We start from the raw sequence: 27,779 nt of genomic DNA, 5'->3' as shown, positions 1-27,779 counted from the left end.
TGTTGACACAAAGCTGCCATGCAGACTGTTTTTTTTCTTTTGTCTTTATTTTTCTTTTTTTTGCCATTGCTAAAAAAAAAAAAAAAAAGACTAAAAATCTATGTTATAATGAATTATTACTTAAAAAATATCACTTTAAAATGTTTTATGTGGAAAAAATATTGCATATATTGTGTGGTTGCCATAAAAAAACATAAAAGTTTCATTTGACAAAAGAGCATAATACAAACAAAATAATAGTTCAAACGTAAAATCGACAGATATATTTGAAGTTGATCTCGTAATTTAAGTGTTAAAAGTAAAAAAAAACTAATAAAAATGTATCACTTTATGAGTGGGGGACCTTTTGGATCCCAAATATATTTAGTAGGATTTTATTTAACATTTCACTGTGATTATTCAAAAATATTAAAGAATTAAAATCAATGGTGTCTTGCGTTATTGATCTTTTAGGGCTCTAATTACTAAATACTGCATATTTCAGTTTTACTATAAAAAACAAAGTTGTCTTTGACAGAAAAGGCATAAAACCTTTTTTTTTTCCAAACTGAAGTTGATATAGAGATTTACTGTAAGCGTTAAATAAAAAATAATAATAATTTGACTTATTTTTTATATTTTAATGACTGAGACCCTTTATGGTCCCCGGGAGCCCTAAATGTTGAAAAAAAAAATCCATTAATTTTGTTGAGGTTTGAAAATGAAAAATATCAAAATGGCCCCCGCATGCTTACATTTTTCCGTGTACGGCCCTCAGTGGAAAAAGTTTGGACACCCCTGCTGTAAGCCATGTGTAACAACTAAAAAAAAAAACTGAAAGCCCACAGCAGTAGCATATTTTTTGGTCTCAGAGTTGAAAAATACTGTGCACATTTGTCTATTGCCGTCTTAGCAACGTACGTTAATGCTTTTAAGGTCGCAGCAGAGGAGCCATCATCTCTCAGTACTACAACAGGACCATGCAACTTCGGAGGCGCAGGCAGAGCAGACCTTCCATCAAAGACTTCTCACGCTCGGCCAGACCGTGTATACAAGCTTTTAGCCTGGAAACGGACAGTACGGACGTAGAGGGTGAGAAGGACTCATGTACAGTAAAACCAGACTCTTCATTAGGTACACCTGCACTGTCGGAAGGACATCCAAGACTGTATTGAAACGGATGTCATATGACTTGTTCATTATAGTAGTAGTTTATTAGATGCTCAATAAATAAAACGGCTTTACAAATGCCTCGTAAAATGATTATGCAATTGGCAATTGTGTAGCTTAGGTGTGTACCTAAATATACTTTTTACTAATGCCTAGGGGTGTAACGGTACGTGTATTTGTATTGAACCGTTTCGGTACGGGGGTTACGGTTCGGTTCGGAGGTGTACCGAACGAGTTTCCACACGAACATATTAAGTAGCCGCCTCCGCTTCCTTCTGCCTCTGTCTCTATGTCAGTACTCTACACAGCACCCAGCATTGTCCCACCCACACAACCATCTGATTGGTTACAAACAGAGCGGTAACAGCCAATCAGCAGTGCGTATTCAGAGCGGTAACAGCCAATCAGCAGTGCGTATTCAGAGCGCATGTAGTCAGTGCTTAGCGTTTAGCAGGTAAGCATCAGGCAGCGGACTCTCCCCAAATTTTAATAAACACCTCCCAGTCAACTACTAGTAACATCACTATGAGCCCGTTGACTGTCTAGAAATATAAAAGGCAGCTCAGCTCGCTCGCAGTCCTGGCTTTAAGTGAAGGCTAATTCGCTTTTAGCGTAACGTTAGCTCATTTTGCGGTGTGTGTGTGTGTGTTACGGACAGCAAAGCCCTGTCTGTCTGTTATTTCACTTCACCTTTTTCTGTGTTGATTGAGCTGTGTTGAAGCGGCAAAAAAGGACATTATGTTAAATGAAGAGTTTCTGTCTCTGATAGTTGATATAAGAATGTAAGTGCATCATTAAGCCTACATGAACTCCATGGTGTTCAGGGATGAATAGTCTCTCCTATTGCTTTTGTACTATTTTTTCAGCAATAGTTACATTAATCATTAGTAATGTAGCAGCCTAGTTTTGAATGGCAGGGTCCCTGCTATCACATGTTGATAAAAATATAACATTTACATAATAAATCAACTACAGACTTCCCAAATGCTGTAATAAATTAAGCATGATGAGTTGACTTGAAACTGTTTAATGTTGCACTTTTTATATGTAGAAGAAAAGTTTTGTCATTTTATTTAATCTGAGCAACAACTTGAGGCAGTTTATTGTTGATTAACGTGGGCAGAATTATTATAGTGTTCCCAATGTTAAAAAGATAAAGCCTTTGTTTACAAATTTGGTAAATAAATAACCAGAAAATTTATATTTTGTTGTTTTCTTTCTGTACCGAAAATGAACCGAACCGTGACCTCTAAACCGAGGTACGTACCGAACCGAAATTTTTGTGTGCCGTTACACCCCTACTAATGCCTAACATAGACAAATTGTCCATCTTTGTGTTCTAGTAAATAAACAGGATCGTCTGGTGAATAATTTGCAAATCCTGTCAGTCAGCGACAGAGTCAGCATGCTGCGAGCGATGCCTCTCAGTGTGTCAGAAAAGAGTGAACTCCGGTAAACGCTTGTTTGCTCGTATTTCAACTTGAATAGCTTCAATCATACAATGTTTTATTCTTATGTGTTTGTGCGCAGGATGTTAGCTCTGCAAAAAGGACGACGCACATTCTCGGGAAATCAGATCCCCTGCTGCAGTCGATTCAAATATTTCCTTATCATAGTGAGTTACTCCTCCCCCATTTATCTATCAGTGTCCTCAATCATTGTGCTCAATTGTATTAATTCATCATTGTAAACAATGTGTTAAGACGTGTAGTGGTATGAGTGTAGTTGCCTGACCTAATGTTCTGAATGATTGACATGTATGTTATTAATGTTGGTCTTGCTAGGCCTGCAGACAGTGTTGGTACAGCTGGCTCTCCTTCATGCACTCCCTCCAGCTGTGGCAAGTGGCACTCAAGCGAGTCAGCGGCCGTTTCGGCAGTGGAGTCCTCTCGTACTTCCTGTTCCTCAAGACTCTGCTCTTCTTCAACCTCTTCCTCTTTATGCTGACCGGCGCGTTCATAGTGCTTCCCCAGGCAGTGCACCCTCCACCCGTGTCTGACGACAGAGCCACCTTCACTGGCCTGGAGGTCCTCACAGGAGCAGTAAGCTGGGTTTCTCTTGTCAAAATACCGTATTTTCCGGACCATAGGGCCCTTCGTATTAAAAGGCGCACTGCCGATGAGCGGGTCTAGTCAGGTCTATTTTCATACAAAAGGCGCATTAAAGGGGTAATTTTTTTTTGTTTCTAAATGTAAAACACTTCCTTGTGGTCTACATAACATGTAATGGTGGTTCTTTGGTCAAAATATTGCATAGATGATGTTTTACAGATCATCTTCAAGCCGCTTTCTGACAGCCGCTTCAGGATGCGCCGTTTTGTGGGCGGTCTTATTTACGTGGCTCACCTTCGACAGCGTCTTCTCCCCGTCATCTTTGTTGTAGCGTGCAAGGACGGGAGTGGAAGAAGCTTCAAAAGATGGAGCTAACTGTTTTAATGACAGTTGATTAGGCCTGGTGTTCATTAAGGAACCAAGTTCAGGGACCTATAGCATCTATTTTTAAAGCCCTTCGGTCTTAAAGGCCTACTGAAAGGAGATTTTCTTATTTAAACGGGGATAGCAGATCCATTCTATGTGTCATACTTGATCATTTCGCGATATTGCCATCTTTTTGCTGAAAGGATTTAGTAGAGAACATCGACGATAAAGTTCTCAACTTTTGGTCGCTGATAAAAAAGCCTTGGCTGTACCGGAAGTAGCGTGACGTCACAGGTTGTGGAGCGCCTCACATCTGCACATTGTTTACAATCATGGCCACAAGCAGCGAGAGCGATTCGGACCGAGAAAGCGACGATTTCCCCCTTAATTTGAGCGAGGATGAAAGATTCGTGGATGAGGAAAATGAGAGTGAAGGACTAGAGGGCAGTGGAAGAGATTCAGATAGGGAAGATGCTGTGAGAGGCGGGTGGGACCTGATATTCAGCTGGGAAAGACTAAAACAGTAAATAAACACAAGACATATATATACTCTATTAGCCACAACACAACCAGGCTTATATTTAATATGCCACAAATTAATCCCGCATAATAAACACCTCCCCCCTCCTGTCCATATAACCCGCCAATACAAATCAAACACCCGCACAACACACTCAATCCCACAGCCCAAAGTACCGTTCACCTCCCCAAAGTTCATACAGCACATATATTTCCCCAAAGTTACGTACGTGACATGCACATAGCGGCACGCACGTACGGGCAAGCGATCAAATGTTTGGAAGTCGCTGCTGCGTACTCACGATACCGCGTATAGAACTCAAAGTCCTCCTGGTAAGAGTCTCTGTTGTCCCATCTCCACAAGCATGCGTATACAACTCAAAGTCCTCCTGGTAAGAGTCTATGTTGTCCCAGTTCTCCACAGGCCAATGGTAAAGCTTGACTGTCATCGTTCGGGAATGTAAACAATGAAACACCGGCTACGACGTAGCCGCTACGTGTTTGTGCTGCTGCAGCCGTCCGCTAATACACCGCTTCCCACCTACAGCTTTCTTCTTTGCTGTCTTCATTGTTCATTAAACAAATTGCAAAAGATTCACCAACACAGATGTCCAGAATACTGTGGAATTTTGCGATGAAAACAGACGACTTAATAGCTGGCCACAATGCTGTCCCAAAATGTCCGCTACAATCCGTGACGTCACGCGCAGACGTCATCATACCGAGACGTTTTCAGCAGGATATTTCGCGGGAAATTTAAAATTGCACTTTACTAATCTAACCCGGCCGTATTGGCATGTGTTGCAATGTTAAGATTTCATCATTGATATATAAACTATCAGACTGCGTGGTCGGTAGTAGTGGCTTTCAGTAGGCTTTTAAATATCTCTTTTTCCATTAATAGCTCATTATTCGAGCTGAACTACAATTTTTTTGTTAGCCTACGCCAGCTTTTGATGGAGCACCCCTGCAAACTGCACCTTTAACTCTGAAAATCTCCTGAAAATGTTGATTGACAGCCATCATTTTAAAATGTGTAAAGATAGAGAGAGAGATGAGATAGACTTATAATCCTTTCATTTTCTCAAAAATCGACAAAAATTGGTTGTGCTTACCGACCTCTGAGCTATTTTATTTGGTACATGGCAAAATAATAAGTGTGACCAGTAGATGGCAGTCACACATTAGAGATACGTGTAGGCTGCATTATGATGACAGTCACACATAAGACATACGTGTAGACTGCAAAATGACTCAAGTAAACATCACCAAAATGGTGTACGTTCCAGTGAAAATATAGAACATTATTCACGGCGCTCAATAATCTATCAAAATGTTTTAGTACGACGTTGGTAAGCTATGAAGGATGATGGATTGTATGCGCAGGGCGCGCCTGCACACATACAAAAGCAGTCCAAGAGAAGTGACGAACAGATTGCAGTCATGTTGTTGTTAGGATAGAATGTACAAACCCCAAAACCAGTGAAGTTGGCACGTTGTGTAATTTGTAAATAAAAACAGAATACAATGATTTGCAAATCCTTTTCAACTTATATTCAATTGAATAGACTGCAAAGACAAGATACTTAACGTTCGAACTGGAAAACTTTATTTTTTGCAAATATTAGCTCATTCGGAATTTGATGCCTGCAACATGTTTCAAAAAAGCTGGCACAAGTGGCAAAAAAGACTGAGAAAGTTGAGGAATGCTCATCAAACACTTATTTGGAACATCCCACGGTGAACAGGCAAATTGGGAACAGGTGGGTGCCATGATTGGGTATAAAAGCAGCTTCCATGAAAAATGCTCAGTCATTCACAGACAAGGATGGGGCGAGGGTCACCACTTTGTCAACAAATGCGTGAGCAAATTGTCCAACAGTTTAAGAACAACATTTCTCAACGAGCTATTGCAACCAATTTAGGGATTTCACCATCTAAGGTCTGTAATATCATCAAAAGGTTCAGAGAATCTGTAGAAATCACTGCACGTAAGCGATGATATTATGGACCTTTGATCCCTCAGGCGGTACTGCATCAAAATGCGACATCAGTCTGTAAAGGATATCACCACATGAGCTCAGGGACACTTCAGAAAACCACTGTCAGTAACTACAGTTGGTCGCTACATCTGTATGTGCAAGTTAAAACTATACTATGCAAAGCCAAAGCCATTTATCAACAACACCCAGAAACGCCGCCGGCTTTGCTGGGCCTGAGCTCATCTAAGATGGACTGATGCAAAGTAGAAAAATGTTCTGTGGTCTGACAAGTCCACATTTCAAATAGTTTTTGGGAACTGTGGACGTCGTGTTTTCCAGACCAAAGAGGAAAAGAACCATCCGGATTGTTATAGGCGCAAAGTTCAAAAGCCAGCATCTGTGATGGTATGGGGGTGTATTAGTGCTCGAGGCATGGGTAACTTACACATCTGTGAAGGCACCATTAATGCTGAAAGGTACATACAGGTTTTGGAGCAACATATGTTGCCATCCAAGCAACGTTATCATGGACGCCCCTGCTTATTTCAGCAAGACAATGCCAAGCCACGTGTTACGACAGCGTGGCTTCATAGTAAAAGAGTGCGGGTACTAGACTGGCCTGCCTGTAGTCCAGACCTGTCTCCCATTGAAAATGTGTGGCGCATTATTAAGTGTCAAATACCACAACAGAGACCCCGGACTGTTGAACAACTTAAGCTGTACATCAAGCAAGAATGGGAAAGAATTCCACCTGAAAAGCTTCAAAAATTAGTCTCCTCAGTTCCCAAATGTTTACTGAGTGTTAAAAGGAAAGGCCATATAACACAGTGGTAAAAATGCCCCTGTGGCAACGTTTTTGCAATGTGTTGCTGCCATTAAATTCTAAGTTAATGATTATTTGCAAAAAAAATTAGTTTGTCAGTTCGAACATTAACTCATTTGTCTTTGCAGTTTATTCAATTGAATATAAGTTGAAAATAATTTGCAAATCATTGTTTTCTCTTTTTATTTACGAGTTACACAACGTGCCAACTTCACTGGTTTTGGGTTTTGTACATTTATGAGACATGTAGTATAATCATTATTTATTTATTAAGTTATAAATGGTAGAAATAAACAAAATGACACTAATGCACAAAGCATATTAGTTGTTGGTTGATAGTTTGGTGACTTTTGTGTTGAACCGGCAGCGTACTGTGAGAGCTAGCTTGTGGCTCATGTGTATCTCTGTGCGACTGTCCAACACCTGTGTGCATGTTCATCATGTTTCAGGGCTATTTCTCAGACACGGTGATGTACTATGGATACTACTGTAACTACACGCTGCAAAAGAGCTGCAGGAACCAAAGTGAGAACGGACAGCAGTACATCTCTCCAGCCAATGGAAGCAGCCTAGACTGCACGTCGAAGCATCCGCCTTACAAGATGCCCCTTGCCTATTTCTTCACTATAGGCATGGCTTTCTTTATCACCTGCATCATCCTTGTGTACAGGTAGGCACTCTTTTTTTTTTAAAGGTAATGCACTTGTAAACATAGACCAGGTATGACAACATACCGACCGTACCTTGGGAGACAAACATTTTTGCAACTAATTCCTAAAAACACTAGAGTACTCCTGTTGTGTAGAGGAACTTGGACCACGGTAAACACATTGGCAGATCCTTGCATTGACATTACTGCCAGATTTCCATAACTGAGGCGTCCCTCAAGGCAATCCTTTAAGTCTTCTCCTTTTTAGCAGTTAGTTTTTTTTTTCGTAAAGTGATTTATATAACTAAAGTGTTGCTGTAGATTGTTTATTTCAAATGCATTCATTCGTAATTTTTTCAACTTCAACCCAAAACCAGTGAAGTTGGCACGTTGTGTAAATCGTAAATAAAAACAGAATACAATAATTTGCAAATCCTTTTCAACTTATATTCAATTGAATAGACTGCAAAGAAGATACTTAATGTTCGAACTGACAAACTACTTTTTTTTTTTTGCAAATAATCATTAACTTAGAATTTAACGGCAGCAACATATTGCAAAAAAATTGGCACAGGGGGCATTTTTACCACTGTGTTACATGGCCTTTCCTTTTAACAAGCCTCAGTAAACGTTTCGGAACTGAGGAGACACATTTTTGAAGCTTTTCAGGTGGAATTATTTCCCATTCTTGCTTGATGTACAGCTTAAATTTGTTCAACATTCCGAGGTCTCCGTTGTGGTATTTTAGGCTTCATAATGCGCCACACATTTTCAATGGGAGACAGGTCTGGACTACAGGCTGGCCAGTCTAGTACCCGCACTCTTTTATAACGAAGCCATTCATTATAAAATTCCAATTGTCTTGCTGAAATAAGCAGGGGCGTCCATGATAACGTTGCTTGGATGGCAACATAAGTTGCTCCAAAACCTGTATGTACCTTTCAGCATTAATGGTGCCTTCACAGATGTGTAAGTTACCCATGCTTTGGGCACTAATACACCCCCATACCATCACAGATGCTGGCTTTTGAACTTTGCGCCTATAACGGTCCGGATGGTTCTTTTCCTCTTTGGTCCGGAGGACACGACGTCCACAGTTTCTAAAAACAATTTTAAATGTGGACTTGTCAGACCACAGAACACTTTTCCACTTTGCATCAGTCCATCTTAGATGAGCTCGGGCCCAGCAAAGCCGGCGGCGTTTCTGGGTGTTGTTGATAAATGGCTTTGGCTTTGCATAGTAGAGTTTTAACTTGCACTTACAGATGTAGCGACCAACTGTAGTTATTGACAGTGGTTTTCTGAAGTGTTCCTGAGCCTATGTGGTGATATCCTTTACACCCTGATGTCGATTTTTTTAATGCAGTACCGCCTGAGGGATCGACGGTCCGTAATATCATCGCTTACGTGTAGTGATTTCTCCAGATTCTCTGAACTTTTTGATGATATAGACCGTAGAATTCATTGCAATAGCTCATTGAGAAACGTTCTTATACTGTTCGACAATTTGCTCACGCATTTGTTGACAAAGTGGTGACCCTCGCCCCATCCTTGTTTGTGAATGACTGAGCATTTCTCATGGAAGCTGCTTTTATACCCAATCATGGCACCCACCTGTTCCCAAGTAGCCTTTTCACCTGTCGGTTGTTCCAAATAAGTGTTTGATGAGCATTCCTCTACTTTCCCAGTCTTTTTGCCACTTGTGCCAGCTTTTTTGAAACATGTTGCAGGCATCACATTCCAATTGAGCTAATATTAATATTCCAGTTCGAACGTTAAGTATCTTGTCTTTGCAGTCTATTCAATTGAATATAAGTTGAAAAGGATTTGCAAATCATTGTATTCTGTTCCAATTAAGGTCCTCTTTTTCCATCATTTAGGCTATTCATCTAGTTCAGTTAAAATAACATTTTTGCAGCAGATTATTAAAAACACTACAGTGCTGCCATAGAAATTATATTTAACTACCTTTTTTGCAGATGGTCCTTAAAAACAGCAGAGCACTCCTGTAATTCTGACAAATGTCTACTATAGAAGGCTAAGGTCGTTAGCTTCCTGGAAATGTGGTTGAATATTCCTGACATACACTGTTCATTAAGAGAATGATGTGCACTGTTTATTATCTCCCACCAGTATGTCAAAGTCATTTGGTCGAAGCTTTCGAGTTGACAAGTCTCACAGCATCCTTGCTGTGAAAGTCTTCTGCTGCTGGGACTTCAAGGTTATCAAAAAGACTTCAGTCAAACTCATGTCTGAGAATATCTGCACCCAGCTGAAGGTACGAGAAAATAAAGTCTCGCTCCTGTCCAACAGGTTTCCCCTGTCCTAACACCATCTGTCTCTCCTAGGAGTTGCTAGCAGAAGTCAATCACAAGCGTTCCAAAAACACTTCGTGCCAGAAGCTGTGGAGGCTGGCGGTCCACAGTCTGGCATGGACTATCTGTATGGCAAGCACTATTGCCTGTGTGCTGAGCATCTACTACTTCTCCGACTACATGCACCAGGTGACGTACTCTGCATTTATAGCTCCATGAGTCACACTGCTCACAGTGAAATACATATAGAGAATATAATAATGCTGGTACAGGATCATATTCAAAGACATAATAATAATAATAGTAATTGATTACCATATTTTCCGGACTATAAGGCGCACTTGAAATCCTTTTTTCCCCCCTCAAAACTCGACAGTGCGCCTTATAACCCGGTGCGCCTGATGTAAGGAATAAGTTTGGTTGAAATTACCCAACTCGAAGCTATTTTATTTGGTACATGGTGTAATGATAAGTGTGACCAGTAGATGGCAGTCAAACATAAGAGATAAGTGTAGACTGCACTATGATGGCAATATGACTCAAGTAAACAACACCAACATTTTATATGTTCCATTGAAAGTATAGAACATAACACACGGCGCTCAAAAGTCTATCAAAATGTTTTAGTACGACTTTGGTAAGCTATGAAGCCGCACCGCTTGATGGATTGTACTGTGCTTCAACATAGGAGTATTATTATTGGTTTTGCATAATATTGCGAAACAAAACGGCAGATAACAGGTCTTACCTTATACACACACCATAATAATACTCGTATATTTAATGCGCCGACTATCCTTCAAGCGGTGCGCCTTCATAGCTTACCAAAGTCGTACTAAAACATTTTGATATATTTTTGAGCGCCGTGTGTAATGTTTTATATTTTCAATGGAATATATAACATGTTGGTGTTGTTTACTTGAGTCATATTGCCATCACAGTGCAGCCTACACTTATTTCTTATGTTTGACTGCCATCTACTGGTCACACTTGTCATTACACCATGTGCCAAATAAAATAGTTTTGAGGTGGGTCAGCTCAACCAAACTTATTCCTTACATTAGGCCAGGGGTCACCAACGCGGTGCCCGCGGGCACCAGGTAGCCCGTAAGGACCAGATGAGTAGCCCGCCGGCCTGTTCTAAAAATAGCTCAAATAGCAGCACTTACCAGTGAGCTGCCTCTATTTTTTAAATTGTATTTATTTACTAGCAAGCTGGTCTCGCTTTGCCTGACATTTTTAATTCTAAGAGAGACAAAACTCAAATAGAATTTGAAAATCCAAGAAAATATTTTAAAGACTTGGTCTTCACTTGTTTAAATAAATTCATTTTTTTTTTTACTTTGCTTCTTATAACTTTCAGAAAGACAATTTTAGAGAAAAAATACAACCATAAAAATTATTTTAGGATTTTTAAACACATATACCTTTTTACCTTTTGAATTCCTTCCTCTTCTTTCCTGACAATTTAAATCAATGTTCAAGTAAATTTATTTTTTTTATTGTAAAGAATAATAAATAAATTTTAATTTAATTATTCATTTTAGCTTCTGTTTTTTCGACAAAGAATATTTGTGAAATATTTCTTCAAACTTATTATGATTAAAATTCAAAAAAATTATTCTGGCAAATCTAGAAAATCTGTAGAATCAAATGTAAATCTTATTTCAAGGTCTTTTGGATTTCTTTTAAAAATTTTGTTCTGGAAAATTTAGAAGAAATAATGATTTGTCTTTGTTAGAAATATAGCTTGGTCCAATTTGTTATATATTCTAACAAAGTGTAGATTGGATTTTAACCTATTTAAAACATGTCATCAAAATTCTAAAATTAATCTTAATCAGGAAAAATTACTAATGATGTTTCATAAATTCTTTTTTTAAGTTTTTCTCTTCTTTTTTTCGGTTAAATTTTGAATTTTAAAGAGTCGAAATTGAAGATAAACTATGTTTCAAAATTTAATTGTCATTTTTTTCGTGTTTTCTCCTCTTTTAAACCGTTCAATTAAGTGTAAATATCATTAATTATTAATAATAACATAGAGTTAAAGGTAAATTGGGCAAATTGACTATTTCTGGCAATTTATTTAAGTGTGTATCAAACTGGTAGCCCTTCGCATTAATCAGTACCCAAGAAGTAGCTCTTGGTTTCAAAAAGGTTGGTGACCCCTGCTTTAGGCGCACCGGGTTTTGAGGAAAAACAAGGATTTTAAGTGCGCCTTATAGTCTGGAAAATACGGGATATATATTTTTTTAAGTTATTTTGGTCCCTGGCCAGATTCTTTTAACCCAGGGGTGTCCAAAGTGCGGCCCGGGGGCCATTTGCGGCCCGCAACTAATTGTTTACCGGCCCGCCACACATTCTGCAAATGCTATTGCAAAAATTTAAAAAAACATTTAAAAAAAAGTGGAATGAGGTGAAATCTAACTAGAAAAAGTTGCAATGTTGACACAAAGCTGCCATGCAGGCTTTTTTTCCCTTTTGTCTATCTTTCTTTTTTTGCCATTGCTCCAAAAAAAAAAAAAATCAATGTTATAATGAATGATTGACCTATTCAAGGCTCCAATTATTTCAAATATTTCACTTTAAAATGTTTTATGTGGGAAATATTGCATATATTGTGTGGTTGCCATACAAGAACTTCAACATTTTATCTGACAAAATAGCATAAAACAAACAAAATATTAGTTCAAACGTAAAATTGACAGATATATCTGAAGTTGAGCTCGTAACTTAAGTGTTGAAAGTTTTTTAAAAAAACTAATAAAAATGTATCACTTTCTGAGTGGGGCACCTTTTGGATTCCAAATATATTTAATGGGATTTTATTTATCTTTTCACTGTGTTTACTCAAAAATAATAATGAATGGTGTCCTGCATTATTGATCTTTTTAAGGCTCTAATTACTTCACATCAAACATTGCTTTCTGAATGTTTTGGGTAGTGGGGGAAATACTGCATATTTCAGTTTTATTATAAAAACTAAGTTGTCTTTGACAGAAAAGGCATAAAATCTTTTTGTTTTTTTAAACTTTATATCAACCTGAAGTTGATATACTGTACAGATTTACTGTAAGCGTTAAATAAATAATTAAATAATAATTTGACTTGTTTTTAACATTTTAATGACTTAGACCCTTTATGGTCCCCGGGAGCCCTAAAGGTAAAAAACAAACAAAATCCATATATTTTGTTATGGTTTGAAAATGAAAAATATCAAAATGGCCCCCGCAGGCTTTAATTTTTCCGTGTGCGGCCCTCAGTGGAAAAAGTTTGGACACCCCTGTTTTAACCCAATGTGGCCCTTCAGTCAAAAAGTTTGGGGACCCCTGCATTAACATAATAAAAAAGTAGTAGTTCTTCAAATGTGCATTTACTAAAACCATCAGTATTGCCTAGTTAAAAAACCAAGTAAATCCATCCATCCATTTTCTACCGCTTGTCCCTTTCGGGGTCGCGGGGGGTGCTGGAGCCTATCTCAGCTGCATTTGGGCGGAAGGCGGGGTACACCCTGGACCAGTGTTGTTTTTGACTACCATCTTACATTTAGTCTTAGTCTTAGTCTTTTGGACTAAAATGCTTATTAGTTTTAGTCACATTTAAGTCACTTTTATATGTGATAGTTTTAGTCCAGTTTTAGTCGACGAAAACTCAAAAGGGTTTTAGTCTAGTTTTAGTCGATGAAAAGTCAAAAAGGTTTTAGTCTAGTTTTAGTCCAAAAAAAAAGAATAAAAAGTATAATAAGTATAGTCTTTTAACAAATTAATTTAGGTCAATAAGTATTGGAGATTGCTGTTGGGCAGTGTCACACATAAGTTGTGAAAATAGCAGCAGATCTATAAGTTCAACCCATTGTAAGCTTGCAGATCTGCTATTAACACAAATAATAACAATAAAGGAATGGTTTTAGACTTATAAGGTTTCCACCCAACAGCAAATTTCTGATCCAAGGATTGTGTATTACACACAGATAAAGTGGTAACAGTGGAATCAAAGTTCATTACTCCAAAAAAGCCAAAAAACAAAAACGTTCTACTTCAGCAATTGTGGCTTTATTTCTCAGAATTTGTTAAAGTACAATGAACATAAACATGCCCAAAATATGAGTGATGGATGAGGAACACATACACTCAACTTGGCCCTGTCTGCCAGTGCAATTACAACAGATATCATGCAACCCCACTCTCTTTCATTTGTGCAAACCGTGTACCGTAATTTCCGGACTATAAGCCGCTACTTTTTCCCCTTGTTCTGGTCCCTGCGGCTTATACAAGGGTGCGGCTTATTTACGGCCTGTTCTTCTCCGACACCGACGAAGAGGATTTCGGTGGTTTTAGTACGCAGGAGGAAGACGATGACACAATGATTAAAGACTGACTTTTCATATACCGGTAGGCTGGTTATTTTGATAACGTACAGGCGAGCACTTTGTATTACTTTGCACCGTTGTATTATTTGTACTCTGCACGAATGCTGTTCGCCATGTCAAAGATGTGAAAGTTTGATTGAATGATTGAAAGATTTATTGTTAATAAATGGGACGCTTTGCGTTCCCAAACAGTCATCTCTGTCCCGACAATCCCCTCCGTGGTAGCAGGAACCCCTATATACTACGCTAATTACACATCAAAACCCTGCGGCTTATAGTCGGGTGCGGCTTATATATGGAGCAGTCTGTATTTTCCCTTAAATTTAGCTGGTGCTGCTTATAGTCAGGTGCGGCTTATAGTCCGGAAATTACGGTAATAAAATAATCCATTCCTGATTCCTTAATGGGGTTGCACAACGTCACTTGTGGCTTTTTGGCTAAAGCTAGCAGACTCTACGTATAACAGTAACTCGACCTGTTTAACATATCAAGTTACGTGCTGACAGAACGTACTCACAAAGAGATAACCACACCGTCACTGAATGTAAACATGGCTAAACATGCTGCTAAAGTAACACACACATAATGAATTGACGTTAGCGTAACAAAAGCTAACTTTAGCCTGAAGTTAGCAGCCCATTTGCGCCAGGAGTATGTGGAAAACGTACTAATGTATTAGCTTACTATGACATTTATCGATTATGTTAACAGCATTTGTAACTTCCCTTCGAAAAAATATCCTTGCGGCGAGCCTTAAGGTGCCGCTTAAGGTTGGTCATATTTTTTCCGCATGTTTTGTGTCCACATTTGTCACCGTCTTCCTTCAGAATAAACTCTGTTTTATTATCTGCTGGGTTATATTTAAAATACACCCACATGTCGTCTCTACGTTTGCGACCACCGAGCCCCTGTGTTGAAACTGCCGCCGCCATCACGCTCCATTGCCTGATGAGTAACAACAGTCTGACTGACGCGTTGAGCTGCACGCCAGTTGGTGGGCGTGACCAGAAATGTCATGCATTTTAAACGTCTGACAGATTACCCACTAACATTTTCGTCCGTTCTCGTCTCGTCAACGAAAACTCACGCACGTCTCGTCATGTTTTCGTCATCAGAGAGACATGTTCATCTCGTCACCGTCACGTTATCGTCATGAAAAAAAGTGGCGTCAACGAAATGATTGTGTCATCGTCATCGTTGACGAAAACAACACTGCCCTGGACAAGTCGCCACCTCATCACAGGGCCAACACAGATAGACAAGACAACATTCACACTCACATTCAAGTAAATGTCAATATAAATGTGTCTACAGAACCTCCAGCAAACCTCTCGCAGCGTGACCAAGAAGCCTTTGTTGAACGAGGCAAGCCTGCTAGCTCTTCCTGTGATGGTGTCGCTTATTAACCAACTGCTGCCTGGTATGTTCAATCTCGCCGCCTGGATGGAAGACTACGAGTCACCTTCAGTGCGCACATATGTTGCCATTGGCAGGTAGGAGCAGGGCAGACATTGTGACTGTGCAAAGGCTCACAGCGATAGATGGAATGACCACTCGTGATTTCCTTTTAGAAACTTGATGTTGAAAGTCAGCGTGCTCGGAGTACTCTGCTACCACTGGCTGGGTCGGGTGTCTGCTGACCCAAACAGCATTGGCCTCAAGGTAATGCAAATCAAAAGTGACAATAAAAAAATTGTTTTGCTCGTCTATTTTGAAAATGTCATCCTCAGTGCTGGGAGAGTTTTGTTGGCCAGGAACTGTATCGCTTCCTTTTGATGGATTTCATCTTTACTCTCCTGGACACCTTGTTTGGAGAGCTTCTTTGGAGGTGCTTTATATTTATTTTATTTTACAAAACCGGTGAAGTTGGCACGTTGTGTAAATCGTAAATAAAAACAAAATACAATGATTTGCAAATCCTTTTCAACCTATATTCAATTGAATAGACTGCAAAGACAAGATACTTAACGTTCGATCTGATTTCACCATCTACGGTCCGTAATATCATCAAAAGGTTCAGAGAATCTGGAGAAATCACTGCACGTAAGCGATGATATTACGGACCTTGGATCCCTCAGGCGGTACTGCATCAAAAAGCGACATCAGTGTGTAAAAGATATCACCACATAGGCTCAGGAACACTTCAGAAAACCACTGTCAGTTGGTCGCTACATCTGTAAGTGCAAGTTAAAACTCTACTATGCAAAGCGAAAGCCATTTATCAACAACACCCAGAAACGCCGCCGACTTCGCTGGGCCCAAGCTCATCTCAGATGGACGGATGCAAAGTGGAAAAGTGTTCTGTGGTCTGACGAGTCCACATTTCAAACTGTTCTTGGAAACTGTGGATGTCGTGTCCTCCGAAACAAAGAGGAAAAGAACCATTCGGAGTCTTATAGGCGCAAAATTCAAAAGCCAGCATCTGTAAGCCAGCATGGGTAACTTACACATCTGTGAAGGCACCATTAATGCTGAAAGGTACATACAGGTTTTGGAGCAACATATGTTGCCATCCAAGCAACGTTATCATAGACGCCCCTGCTTATTTCAGCAAGACAATGCCAAGTCACGTGTTAAAGCAGCGTGGCTTTGTAGTAAAAGAGTGCGGGTACTAGACTGGCCTGCCTGTAGTCCAGACCTGTCTCCCATTGAAAATGTGTGGTGCATTATGAAGCCTAAAATAGCACAACGGAGACCCCCGGACTGTTGAACAACTTAAGCTGTACATCAAGCAAGAATGGGAAAGAATTCCACCTAAAAAGCTTTAAAAAATGTGTCTCCTCAGTTCCCAAACGTTTACTGAGTGTTGTTAAAAGGAAAGGCCATGTAACACAGTGGTAAAAATGCCCCTGTGCCAACTCTTTTGTAATATGTTGCTGCCATTAAATTCTAAGTTAATGATTATTTGCAAAAAAAAATTAAGTTTCTCAGTTCAAACATTAAAATATCTTGTCTTTGCCGTCTATTCAATTGAATATAAGAATTGAAATTGGAAAAGGATTTTGCAAATAAATGTATTCTGTTTGTATTTACAAAATACACAATGTGCCAACTTCACTGGTTTTGTGTTATACATTTTATTACGCTATATATTAAACACAACACATATGTTATGATTATTATTAAGATGTCAGGAAGGTTTGCCAACACTCTTGCACAGCTACAATAATAATCAAGGGTGACTAACAAATGATCTATAAAGCTGACAACACAGTACACACATTTATTTGATATTTTTTTTACTGTTTTCTGACAGAGTTAAAGCAGAATTACACTAGTATCCTGCAATCTCACCCGACTGTCATGTAGCTGATGACGCTTGATGTAAGTTCTGATTGTATTTATCTTTTCATACGTTCTGCTGTCCCTAGGTTGTTTTCTGAGAAGGTGCTGAAGAGGAGAAGGAAACCAGTTTTTGATATTGCCAGAAATGTCCTTGATCTTATCTACGGGCAAACCTTAGCCTGGTACCGCCTGTGTCTCCATACACACTCCTACTGTTAATGAAATATCTATCTGTTGTTGCCTTCATTCTTACTCTTTTACAATCTTGTGTTGTTCAGGCTGGGCGTTCTCTTTACTCCTCTGCTGCCTGCAGTGCAAATCCTAAAGCTTCTGCTGCTCTTTTACGTCAAGAAGGTACATTGTCTTTGAATACTTCACTTCATGCATCCAGTCAATACAAATGTAGAATATGGGTATGGGATGACCATGATGACGTGATCATGTTTTATGTGCAAAAGGTTAACATTCAGGTGATACTGTAATGCCAACAAACGTACAACATATCAATTGTGATTCCTCACTCTTAACCTTGGATTAATGCACCTTTGTCAAACTCGAGGGCCGGGGGCCATAACTGGCCCGCCACCTTATTTTTTGTGGCCTGGAATTACCTCTCATCTATTTGTTTCTAAATGTACACTGCAAAAAGTCAGTGTTCAAAAACAAGAAACAAAAATACAAAAATTAGGGGTATTTTATTTGAAGTAAGAAAAATTATCTGCCAATAGAACAAGAAAATTTGGATTGTCAAGACTTTAGACTTAGACTTAGACAAACTTTAATGATCCACAAGGGAAATTGTTCAACACAGTAGCTCAGTTACAATGATGGAAAGTGTAAGGATGGAAAGGACAATGCAGGTATGAATAGGGATGATGTTTGATAAGAAATTATCGAGTTCGAGTCTATTATCGAATCCTCTTATCGAACCGATTCCTTATCGATTCTCTTATCGAGTCCAGATAGGTTGTTGTATATGGGAAAAAAACACACAATATTTGGTTTAACAAAAGCTCACTTTTATTATATTAGAAAACAATTTAATCTAAAAAATAAATAAATATTGACTGTTACCCCCCCTAAAAAAATAAAATAAAATAAATAAATATTGACTGTTGTTACCCAAAGTATATTAAGTGGGATTTTTCAGAAAAACAAATATATACAGTAAAACGAAAACAACCTGTCTCTGTGATCACTATAGGTGTATAAATAATAATATAGTGTTAAAAAAAATCAGTCCCTTGGGCACAAAACTGAAAATAATACAGCTCTCCAAAAAGTGCACTTCTGCTGCTATTTGACATAACTGTTTGTTATGATGCTTTGACATTTTTGCACTTTATTTCTTTATTGAAAGAAAATTCTATGAAGAGAAAAGTTGTTTGCAAATGTGGTTACAGTGCTAAAAAATGAAAAGTTAAAGCTAAAAAAAGAAATACACTTTATTGAGTTAACATTATTTCTTTATAGGGGGGAAGATGTGATGAGCTAGGGCAGGGGTCGGCAACCCAAAATGTTGAAAGAGCCATATTGGACCAAAAATACAAAAACAAATCTGTGTGGAGCCGCAAAAAATTAAAAGCCATATTACATACAGATAGTGTGTCATGAGATATAAATTTAATTAAGATGACTTAAAGGAAACTAAATGAGCTCAAATATAGCTACAAATGAGGCATAATGCTGCAATATGTACATATAGCTAGCCTAAATAGCATGTTAGCATCGATTAGCTTGCAGTCATGCAGTGACCAAATATGTCTGATTAGCACTCCACACAAGTCAATAACATCAACAAAGCTCACCTTTGTGCATTCATGCACAACGTTAAAAGTTTGGTGGACAGAATGAGACAGAAAAAGTGGCATAAAACACGTCCTAGAAAGTCGGAGAAAGTTATACTTGTAAACAAACTACGGTGAGTTCAAGGACCGCCAAAATTAGTAGAACAAAACGGCGCTCGCCAAATACTCAAATCAGTGAAGCATGTTTAATATAAACAGTGTGATTTATAACAATTAGGGAGGTTTGCGTCATGTTTGTCCTCCTACAGAAACCATATTAAAACAAAAACTTTTTTTTTTTTCCTCATCTTTTTCCATTTTTCATACATTTTTAAAAAAGCTCCTGAGAGCCACTAGGGCGGCGCTAAAGAGCCGCATGCAGCTCTAGAGCCGCGGGTTGCCGACCCCTGAGCTAGGGAATATAACAACTACACTACCCAACATGCAACGGGAGTGACGAGCATGCGCGGTAGCCCCGAAAAGTGTTGCATGTCGTCGTCACCCGTGAAAGTAAACGTCAAGAACTCAGCCAACACGCCTCGTCTGCATTATTTATAATTAGACAGACAACACATATACAGTGTGATTTTGTTTTGTTTACAAGGAAAGAAAAACAAAAGTTAAAAAAGGGAGATGTATGTTGTATATATATGTATGTGCTGCGGTTGCTATAAGAACGTTGCGACAGCTGCCGTAAACAAGGTGCGTTTCTAGCCTGGTTGCTATGTTTCAGGTTGGTCGTAAAAGTGTTCATGTGTTTGTACCCTGCTCAAATCTCTCAGTAAAGTTATTCATTGGATTATACCTTTTTGTTTTGAACTTTATTACACCTTGGCGCGCTTTTTCCCGTCCATTTTACTCCTGCTTTCGCTATCTGCGCCTAATGACTGAGCTACGTGACGCCATTTCTTGTGATGTCACGCGGAGCATTTCTGGTCGGGACGGGATTCGTTCCGAGGGATTCGAATAAAGAACCAACTATTTTCTTTACTATAGTGGTCTCGATAACGGGTACCGGTTCTCAAAAAGGGATTCGAGTCCGAGGATTCGGTTCTTTTCTTATCGAACAACCGGGAAAACCGGTTTCGAGTATCATCCCTAGGTATGAATAGACTAATATAGCTATAAAAAAATCTAACATATATACGAATACATACATAATATGTGTACAGAATCATTTATATACAGATATATTATATTATGTCTATAACAAAACAAGTAAAATTAGCTAACCTCAACGAACCCTAAAATACCTTAAAATGAGTATTTTCTCACTAATAACAACTGTACTACTATATGAGTACGTATTTTCTATTGTTTCACTGAAAATAAAACAGCAAAGTCCATTTGGCTGTCATCTGTTTTAATTATGAGACACAATTGTGTCAAAGTCATGATTTTTTTTTTTTTACATGCTTGAAATAAGAAATGATTACTTTAAAAAAAAGTAGTTTTATACTTGTGAGTGTTGATGACACAGCTTTGCAACAGTTGATATTCTAGTTTCAAGCATGTTTTACTCAATATAGCTCATAAAATCTCAGCAACAAGCTGTAATATCTTACTGAGATCATTTAGGACCAAAACCCTTAAAACAAGTAAAACACTCTAGCATAAAATCTGCTTAGTGAGAAGAATTATCTTATCAGACAGAAAATAAGCAAATATCACCCGTATTTTAGATATTTAATCTTACTTAGATTTCAGTTTTTGCAGGGTAGTCAACTTTCTATTTTGACAGAAAAAAATACATGTACTGTATGCAATTTTGTATATTTTAAATTTAATCTAATATTGCACTGTGGAGGTTGCCCTCCCGTGAGTCCTTCAGACCACCAAGCATTGCCATGCGAGCCCGGATCAGGGTTACAATAGATTCTTTATTTTTTGCTTTCCGGCAATTGTCCTCTGTCGCTCTCTCGCTGGCTCGTGCTCTCGCTCCAGCTCCAACAACCTCTCTCCTCCCGGCTGCTGTTTATACAGAGCGGCAGGTGATTAGACAACAAGGCCCAAATGGGCCATCTACGCACCTGTCGCTGACTTCGAAGCCGGTCCTGGCACACCCCGTTTCGCTGCAGGCCCGCAGGCCACGCACCCCTCCACATGCACATTCCAAACATCAAAATAAGTACTTAAAGATCTGCTTGACTCATGATTTTGAAGCAACTTATCTATCCAATTATACAATGTAAAAATAATTTTTCGTTTAAAAACTTGTAGCTCAGTTGCCTAGAATTTTACCGTAAAAACACAAAACAAAAAAATGTGTAATTGTTTTTCCATTTACAGTAATACACCGTAGAAACAACGACCGTAGATTTTACAGTAAAAACAGTGGTACTGTTTTCTCATTTACATTTACAGTATACATTGTAAAAAACACATATTATGGTAAAATTTCGGCAGCTAAACTTTACTCTAAAATCTACATATTTGTCTTACAGTGTACTCAAAAATATATTGCAATAAATAATTGTGTAATGAAGCCATTTAAAATGTATATATTATTCACTGTTACAAGTGGCCCTCAGAGGGCAGCCGTAACTGTGATGTGGTCCCCAATGAAAACGAGTTTGACACCCCTGGATTAATGTACATAAAGTAGATCTGCGTCATTTGTAGATCTTACATTCTGAGATAATGGACACACCCATAGACTGCTTATTTAGTCGCTCCAGTTCAGGACCAATCAACTGGCGGTCCGGTGGTCAAATCCGGCCCGACACCATGACACCATTCCGGTCCCCCAGATCAGTTCAAAGCGTTAAAACCAATTATGTGCTCCAGTTCTGTTGCTTGTATTCCGACACGTGACTTTTTCCGGCAAGTGAAAACCAGTGGTGGTCAACCAAGCCAAGATGGCTGTTGAACTGCAAGCAGCTCGGGAACGATCTGAGTACCGTATTTTCCGGACCATAGGGCACACCGGATTATAAAGCACACTGCCGATTAATGGTCTATTTGTTATCTTTTTTCATATATTAGACGCATCGGATTATAGGGCGCATTAAAGGAGTCATATTATTATTTTTTTCTAAATGTAAAACACTTCCTTGTGGTCTACATAACATGTGATGGTGGTTCTTTGGTCTAAATGTTGCATAGATTATGTTTTATAGATCATCTTCAAGCCACTTTCTGACAGTCGCTTCAGGATGCGGCGTTTTGTGGGCGGTCTTATTTACGTGGCTCACCTTCGACAGCGTCTTCTCCCCGTCATCTTTGTTGTAGCGGTGTAGCGTGCAAGGACGGGAGTGGAAGAAGTGTCAAAAGACGGTTTTAATGACATTCAGACTTTACTTAAATCAATAACGGAGCATGGACAAAGATAAGACCTTCTGGAGGAAAGTTCTGTGGTCAGATGAAACAAAAATTTAGCTGTTTGGCCACAATACCCAGCAATATGTTTAGAGGAGAAAAGGTGAGGTCTTTAATCCCAGTAACACCATTCCTATCGTCAAGCATGGGGGTGGTAGTATTATGCTCTGGGCCTGTTTTGCTGCCAATGGAACTGGTGCTTTACAGATAGTAAATGGGACAATACCTCTAAATTCTTCAGGACAACCTAAAATCATCATCCCGGAGGTTGGGTCTTGGGTGTTCCAACAGGACAATGACCCCAAACACACGTCAAAAGTGGTAAAGGAATGGCTAAATCAGGCTAGAATGAAGGTTTTAGAATGGCCTTCCCAAAGTCCTGACTTAAACGTGTGGACAATGCTGAAGAAACAAGTCCATGTCAGAAAACCAACACATTTAGCTGAACTGCACCACTTTTGTCAAGAGGAGTGGTCAAAAACTCAATCTGAAGCTTGTGGATGGCTACCAAAAGCGCCTTATTGCAGTGAAACTTGCCAAGGGACTTGTAAACAAATATTAACATTGCTGTATGTATACTTTTGACCCAGCAGATTTGCTCACATTTTCAGTAGACCCATAATAAATTCATAAAAGAACCAAACTTCATGAATGTTTTTTGTGACCAACAAGTATGTGCTCCAATCACTCTATCACAAAAAACTAAGAGTTGTAGAAATGATTGGAAACTCAGGACAGCCATGACATTATGTTCTTTACAAGTGTATGTAAACTTTTGACCACGACTGTATATGCAGCTCTTTCGTCTATTAATTTGTTACCTTCTCCAGAGGGAGTCTCTCGTCCGTGTTTCATATTGTGCTTGTAGTTTGGTTCAACTACTGATCATTCAATTTGGAAAGCCTCTTCTGATCAAGACGTGTGCACGTTGTCCCCACAGAACAGCGTCATGATGAACTGTCAGGCCCCTAGGAGGCCATACAGAGTCAGCCAGATGACCACCATCTTCATCACTCTTCTCTGCTTCCCCTCCTTCCTCGGTGCCTCGGTGTGTGTCACTTACACCATGTGGAGGTAAACATGTAAAGTCATTGAAATGATGTTATCATGACCTGAACTTGTGGGGGTATTAGAGAATGTGTTTTAAAGCTCCTCACTCATAAGTTCTGCATTTTTCTCCAGTATCACACCATCCTCATCATGTGGACCCTTTCGTGAGCTCAAAACCATGTTTCAGGCCGGGAAACATTGGGTGAAGGACCTAGAAAAGGACAACCCCAATCTCTCCCTGCTGGCTAAGGCTCACTCCTACCTGGTGGAGAACCCTGTCTTCCTGTTTTTGGGAGCAGGCATCTTCCTGTTAGTGCTGACACAAACACACTGAATGCACTCAAAATGATCCATCATAACACAGTAATAATCTGATAATAATGGAATGTACCATATTTTCTGGACCATAGGGCGCACCGGATTATAAGGCGCACTGCCGATTCAGGTCTTTTTTCATATAAGACGCACTAAAGGGGTCATATTATGATTTTTTTTCTAAATGTAAAACACTTCCTTGTGGTCTACATAACATGGGATGGTGGTTCTTTGGTCAAAATGTTGCATAGATGATGTTTTACAGATCATCTTCAAGTCGCTTTCTGACAGTCGCTTCAGGGTGCGCCGTTTTGTGGGCGGTCTTATTTACGTGGCTCACCTTCCGAGAGCGTCTTCTCCCCGTCATCTTTGTTGTAGCGGTGTAGCGTGCAAGGACGGGAGTGGAAGAAGTGTCAAAAGATGGAGCTAACTGTTTTAATGACATTCACACTTTACTTCAATCAATAACGGAGCAGCATGTCTTCATCCCATACTTGCCAACCTTCGCGATTTTCCCGGGAGACTCCCGAATTTCATTGCCCCCTCCCGAAAATCTCCCGGGGCAACCATTCTCCCGAATTTCTCCCGATTTCCACCCGTTCAACAGGTATAGGCACTGCCTATAGCGTCCGCTTTTCCTCCATACAAACAGCGTGCCGGCCCAGTCACATTATATATGCGGCTTTTACACACACATAAGTGATTGCAAGGCATACTTTTTTTTTATTTTATTTTATTTTATTTTTTTTAATGAATTTATTAATCAATCAACAAAACAATACACAACAATACCACAATAATGCAATCCAATTCCAAAACCAAACCCATCCCAGCAACATTAAGAACAACAACAAACAGAGCAGTTGAGGACACACAAACATGACACGGAACAATCCAAATGTAGCGAAACAAAAATGAACATTATCGACAACAGCATCAATTTTAGTAATAATTTCAAAATAGCAGTGATTAAAAAAAAACCTCATTGATATAATCATTAAAAACATTAATAAAAAAATTAAAATAGTAAAAAATAGGTATACTTGATCAACAGCCATACAGGTCACACTGAGGGTGGCCGTATGAACAACTTTAACTGTTATGATCCGCTGCCCGGATCATAGTTTGTTTACGTTGTTTAGTCACTTGTGTTTTCTGCACCTCTTGAGTTTGTTTGGTTCAGTTGCCATGACGGCAGATTACACTCAGCTGCCTCTGGTTAGTGTTCGAGACGCTCACCTATTGTCCGGGCACTAATCAGAGGGCTATTTAGTCTTTGCCCTGGCCTCACTCGGTCTGGCTTCCTAGTTTGTTTTATGCAACAGTTGACGACGTTTGTTTCCTGCTCTGTACCTGCTAGCTTCCACGCTAGGCTCTTTTTACTTAAAGTTAAAGTACCAATGATTGTTACACACACACTAGGTGTGGTGAAATGTGTCCTCTGCATTTGACCCATCCCCTTGTTCACCCCCTGGGAGGTGAGGGGAGCATTGGGCAGCAGCGGTGCCGCGCCCGGGAATAATTTTTGGTGATTTAACCCCCAATTCAGACCCTTGATGCTGAGTGCCAAGCAGGGAGGTAGTGGGTCCCATTTTTATAGTCTTTGGTATGACTCGGCCGGGGTTTGAACTCACAACCTACCGATCTCAGGGCGGACACTCTAACCACTAGGCCACTACTTGCTAGCCCATTTAGTTTTTTGCCTTAAGTGCTATGAGCACGTTTTTCTTTGTTCTGTCTGATTTATTCCTTAAATAAATCGTTTCCTACCTGCACGCTGTGTCCGAAGTCCGTTGCATCCTGAGAGAAGAAAACCCTGCATCACGATGCGACCCGGTCGTCACATTAACACTGTTACAAATATGCGCCACACTGTGAACCCACACCAGACAAGAATGACAAACACATTTAGGGAGAACATCCGCACCGTAACACAACATAAACACAACAGAAAAAATACCCAGAATCCCTTGCAGTACTAACTCTACAATACGCTACAATATACACCCCCTGCTACCACCAAACCCCCACTCCCACCCCCACCCCACCATCTCCCGAATTCGGAGGTCTCAAGGTTGGCAAGTATGCTTCATCCGTGGCTCACTAGTGCAACAACAACGCCGGAAACGTGTCCCGTGAAAAACCGTCCGACTCTCGGAACTCTCTAATAACTAAAGTTCCTAAGGTGAATAATGTAAACTCACTACACCGGTAGTTTTTAGCGCTTCCATAGCGAGATATAAGTAAGAACTTTACACTACTTTGTATTAGAAATGGCAACAGCAGCGGGTGAATGTCCCATAATAAGAAGATAGAGAAAAAGTAGAAGCTTATCAACTACGGCATCATCACGGACTAAAGTGGCGGATGTGCGCAAATTTTCAGGACTTATGCAGATCCCAAATACACATCAGCAGGTACCAGAAGGTAAGAAAAGTTGGTTTTGCATAATATTGTGAAACAAAACGCCAGATAATATGTCTGCTAATGGGTGCCATTTTGCGGTCCTTACACACACACCATAGTAATACTTGTACCTCTGACTACGGTAGCCGAAATGGGCCGACAATCCATCAACCGGTGCGGCTTCAAAGTCATACTAAAACGTTTTGACAGAATTTTGAGTGCCGTGTGTAATGTTCTTTATTTTCAATGGAATATTTCAAGTTTTGGTGTTATTTACTGGCGTCATATTGCAGTCTACGCGTATCTCATATGTGGGACTGCCATCTACTGGTCACACTTATCATTTCACCACGTAACAAATAAAATGTCTTCAAGGTCGGTAAGCACAACCAGATCTATTCCGTACATTAGTACGTTATAAGGCAGACCTGGGCATTCTGCGGCCTGTGGGCCGCATCCGGCCCTTTGTACGTCCCTGTCCGGCCCGCGTGAGGCCAATCATAAATTACAAAATACATTTTAAAAAGTATCTATCTCGAGTGTGCAATACAACGGTGCTGCTTTTGTTTTGAAAAGCGTTATTTGTATTACTTCCGTGTGGACGTATGCTTGTGCGTGCAGCGCCAATCACAAATTACAAAATTAATTTAAAAAATCATATATGTCGTGCGTGCAATACAACTGTGCTGCTTTTATTTTGAAAAGTGTTATTTATGTGCGTATGTCCTGAGAGTGAAGGCGCACAGCGACAAGTGATGCACGGTTATCCCCGAGACGCTAAAAAGAGAAAAGTTGATGACGAATGGCGTGTTTTAAAAAAGACATGGACTGCCAAGTAAAGGTAAAGCCGTGTGCTTAATTTGTGGTCCACATGTTGCTGTGTTTAAAGAATATAGTGTAACGAGCTGCTAAAGTTGATGTTGTCTTCTTGAGTTGCGTAAATGAGGAGTGAGGATAGACGTGCGTGTGGAAGGAACGAGATAAGTTGAGCTGTGTTAGTATAGGTTGCTCAATAAAAGTTTAAAAAGAGCGTCAGACTTGGTGTGCACTTCTTTTGGACGCTACAATTGGTGTCAGAAGTAAATCTTTGTGCATACTGCGCTGCTTAATTGTGTGCTCAGCCGTCTACGTCATCGGGAGGTACGTGCCACGATGTTTCCTGGCGACTTTGTCAAGATGGAACGGGAGGGAAATGACATTGAGTGGGGACTTAAGGTGCCAGCAGCACTGCAGATGTCTGTGTGAATCCAGGATTTGAGGAGCTCGCCGCAAAGCGAGAGAGAGAGGGAGGAAGGAGAGAGGCAGCGCCTACAGGTGCAGCGCACGCTGCTTGGCATGGAAGAATTCCGCCCTCAATGAAGACTCCCAGGTTTGTAGGCAAGGCGAACTGGGAGG

General features: G+C 39.7%; 1 protein-coding gene across 5 annotated transcripts in view; it reads left to right on the top strand.

Moving 5' to 3' along the window:
- tmc6b (transmembrane channel-like 6b) overlaps positions 1-27,779 on the top strand; it is a 50,659-nt gene that overhangs the window by 16,631 nt on the left and 6,249 nt on the right. For all 5 annotated transcript variants that reach the window (XR_009823757.1, XM_062032431.1, XM_062032430.1 and 2 more), the window contains exons 5-18: positions 916-1,071; positions 2,493-2,601; positions 2,680-2,764; positions 2,934-3,191; positions 7,340-7,560; positions 9,673-9,817; positions 9,888-10,043; positions 15,538-15,716; positions 15,795-15,885; positions 15,954-16,051; positions 17,595-17,690; positions 17,787-17,862; positions 23,554-23,687; positions 23,796-23,972. Coding sequence is in view for 4 of the 5 variants with exons in the window: in XM_062032431.1 (XP_061888415.1) it covers positions 916-1,071; positions 2,493-2,601; positions 2,680-2,764; positions 2,934-3,191; positions 7,340-7,560; positions 9,673-9,817; positions 9,888-10,043; positions 15,538-15,716; positions 15,795-15,885; positions 15,954-16,051; positions 17,595-17,690; positions 17,787-17,862; positions 23,554-23,687; positions 23,796-23,972 (1,981 nt within the window). In the remaining variant the exon portion in view is untranslated. The remainder of the gene's footprint in view (positions 1-915; positions 1,072-2,492; positions 2,602-2,679; positions 2,765-2,933; positions 3,192-7,339; positions 7,561-9,672; positions 9,818-9,887; positions 10,044-15,537; positions 15,717-15,794; positions 15,886-15,953; positions 16,052-17,594; positions 17,691-17,786; positions 17,863-23,553; positions 23,688-23,795; positions 23,973-27,779) is intronic.

Source organism: Entelurus aequoreus, linkage group LG22 (genome assembly GCF_033978785.1).
Source record: "Entelurus aequoreus isolate RoL-2023_Sb linkage group LG22, RoL_Eaeq_v1.1, whole genome shotgun sequence".
In the NCBI taxonomy this organism is placed as follows: Eukaryota; Metazoa; Chordata; class Actinopteri; order Syngnathiformes; family Syngnathidae; genus Entelurus; species Entelurus aequoreus.
This window is presented reverse-complemented; position numbering and strand designations above follow the sequence as displayed.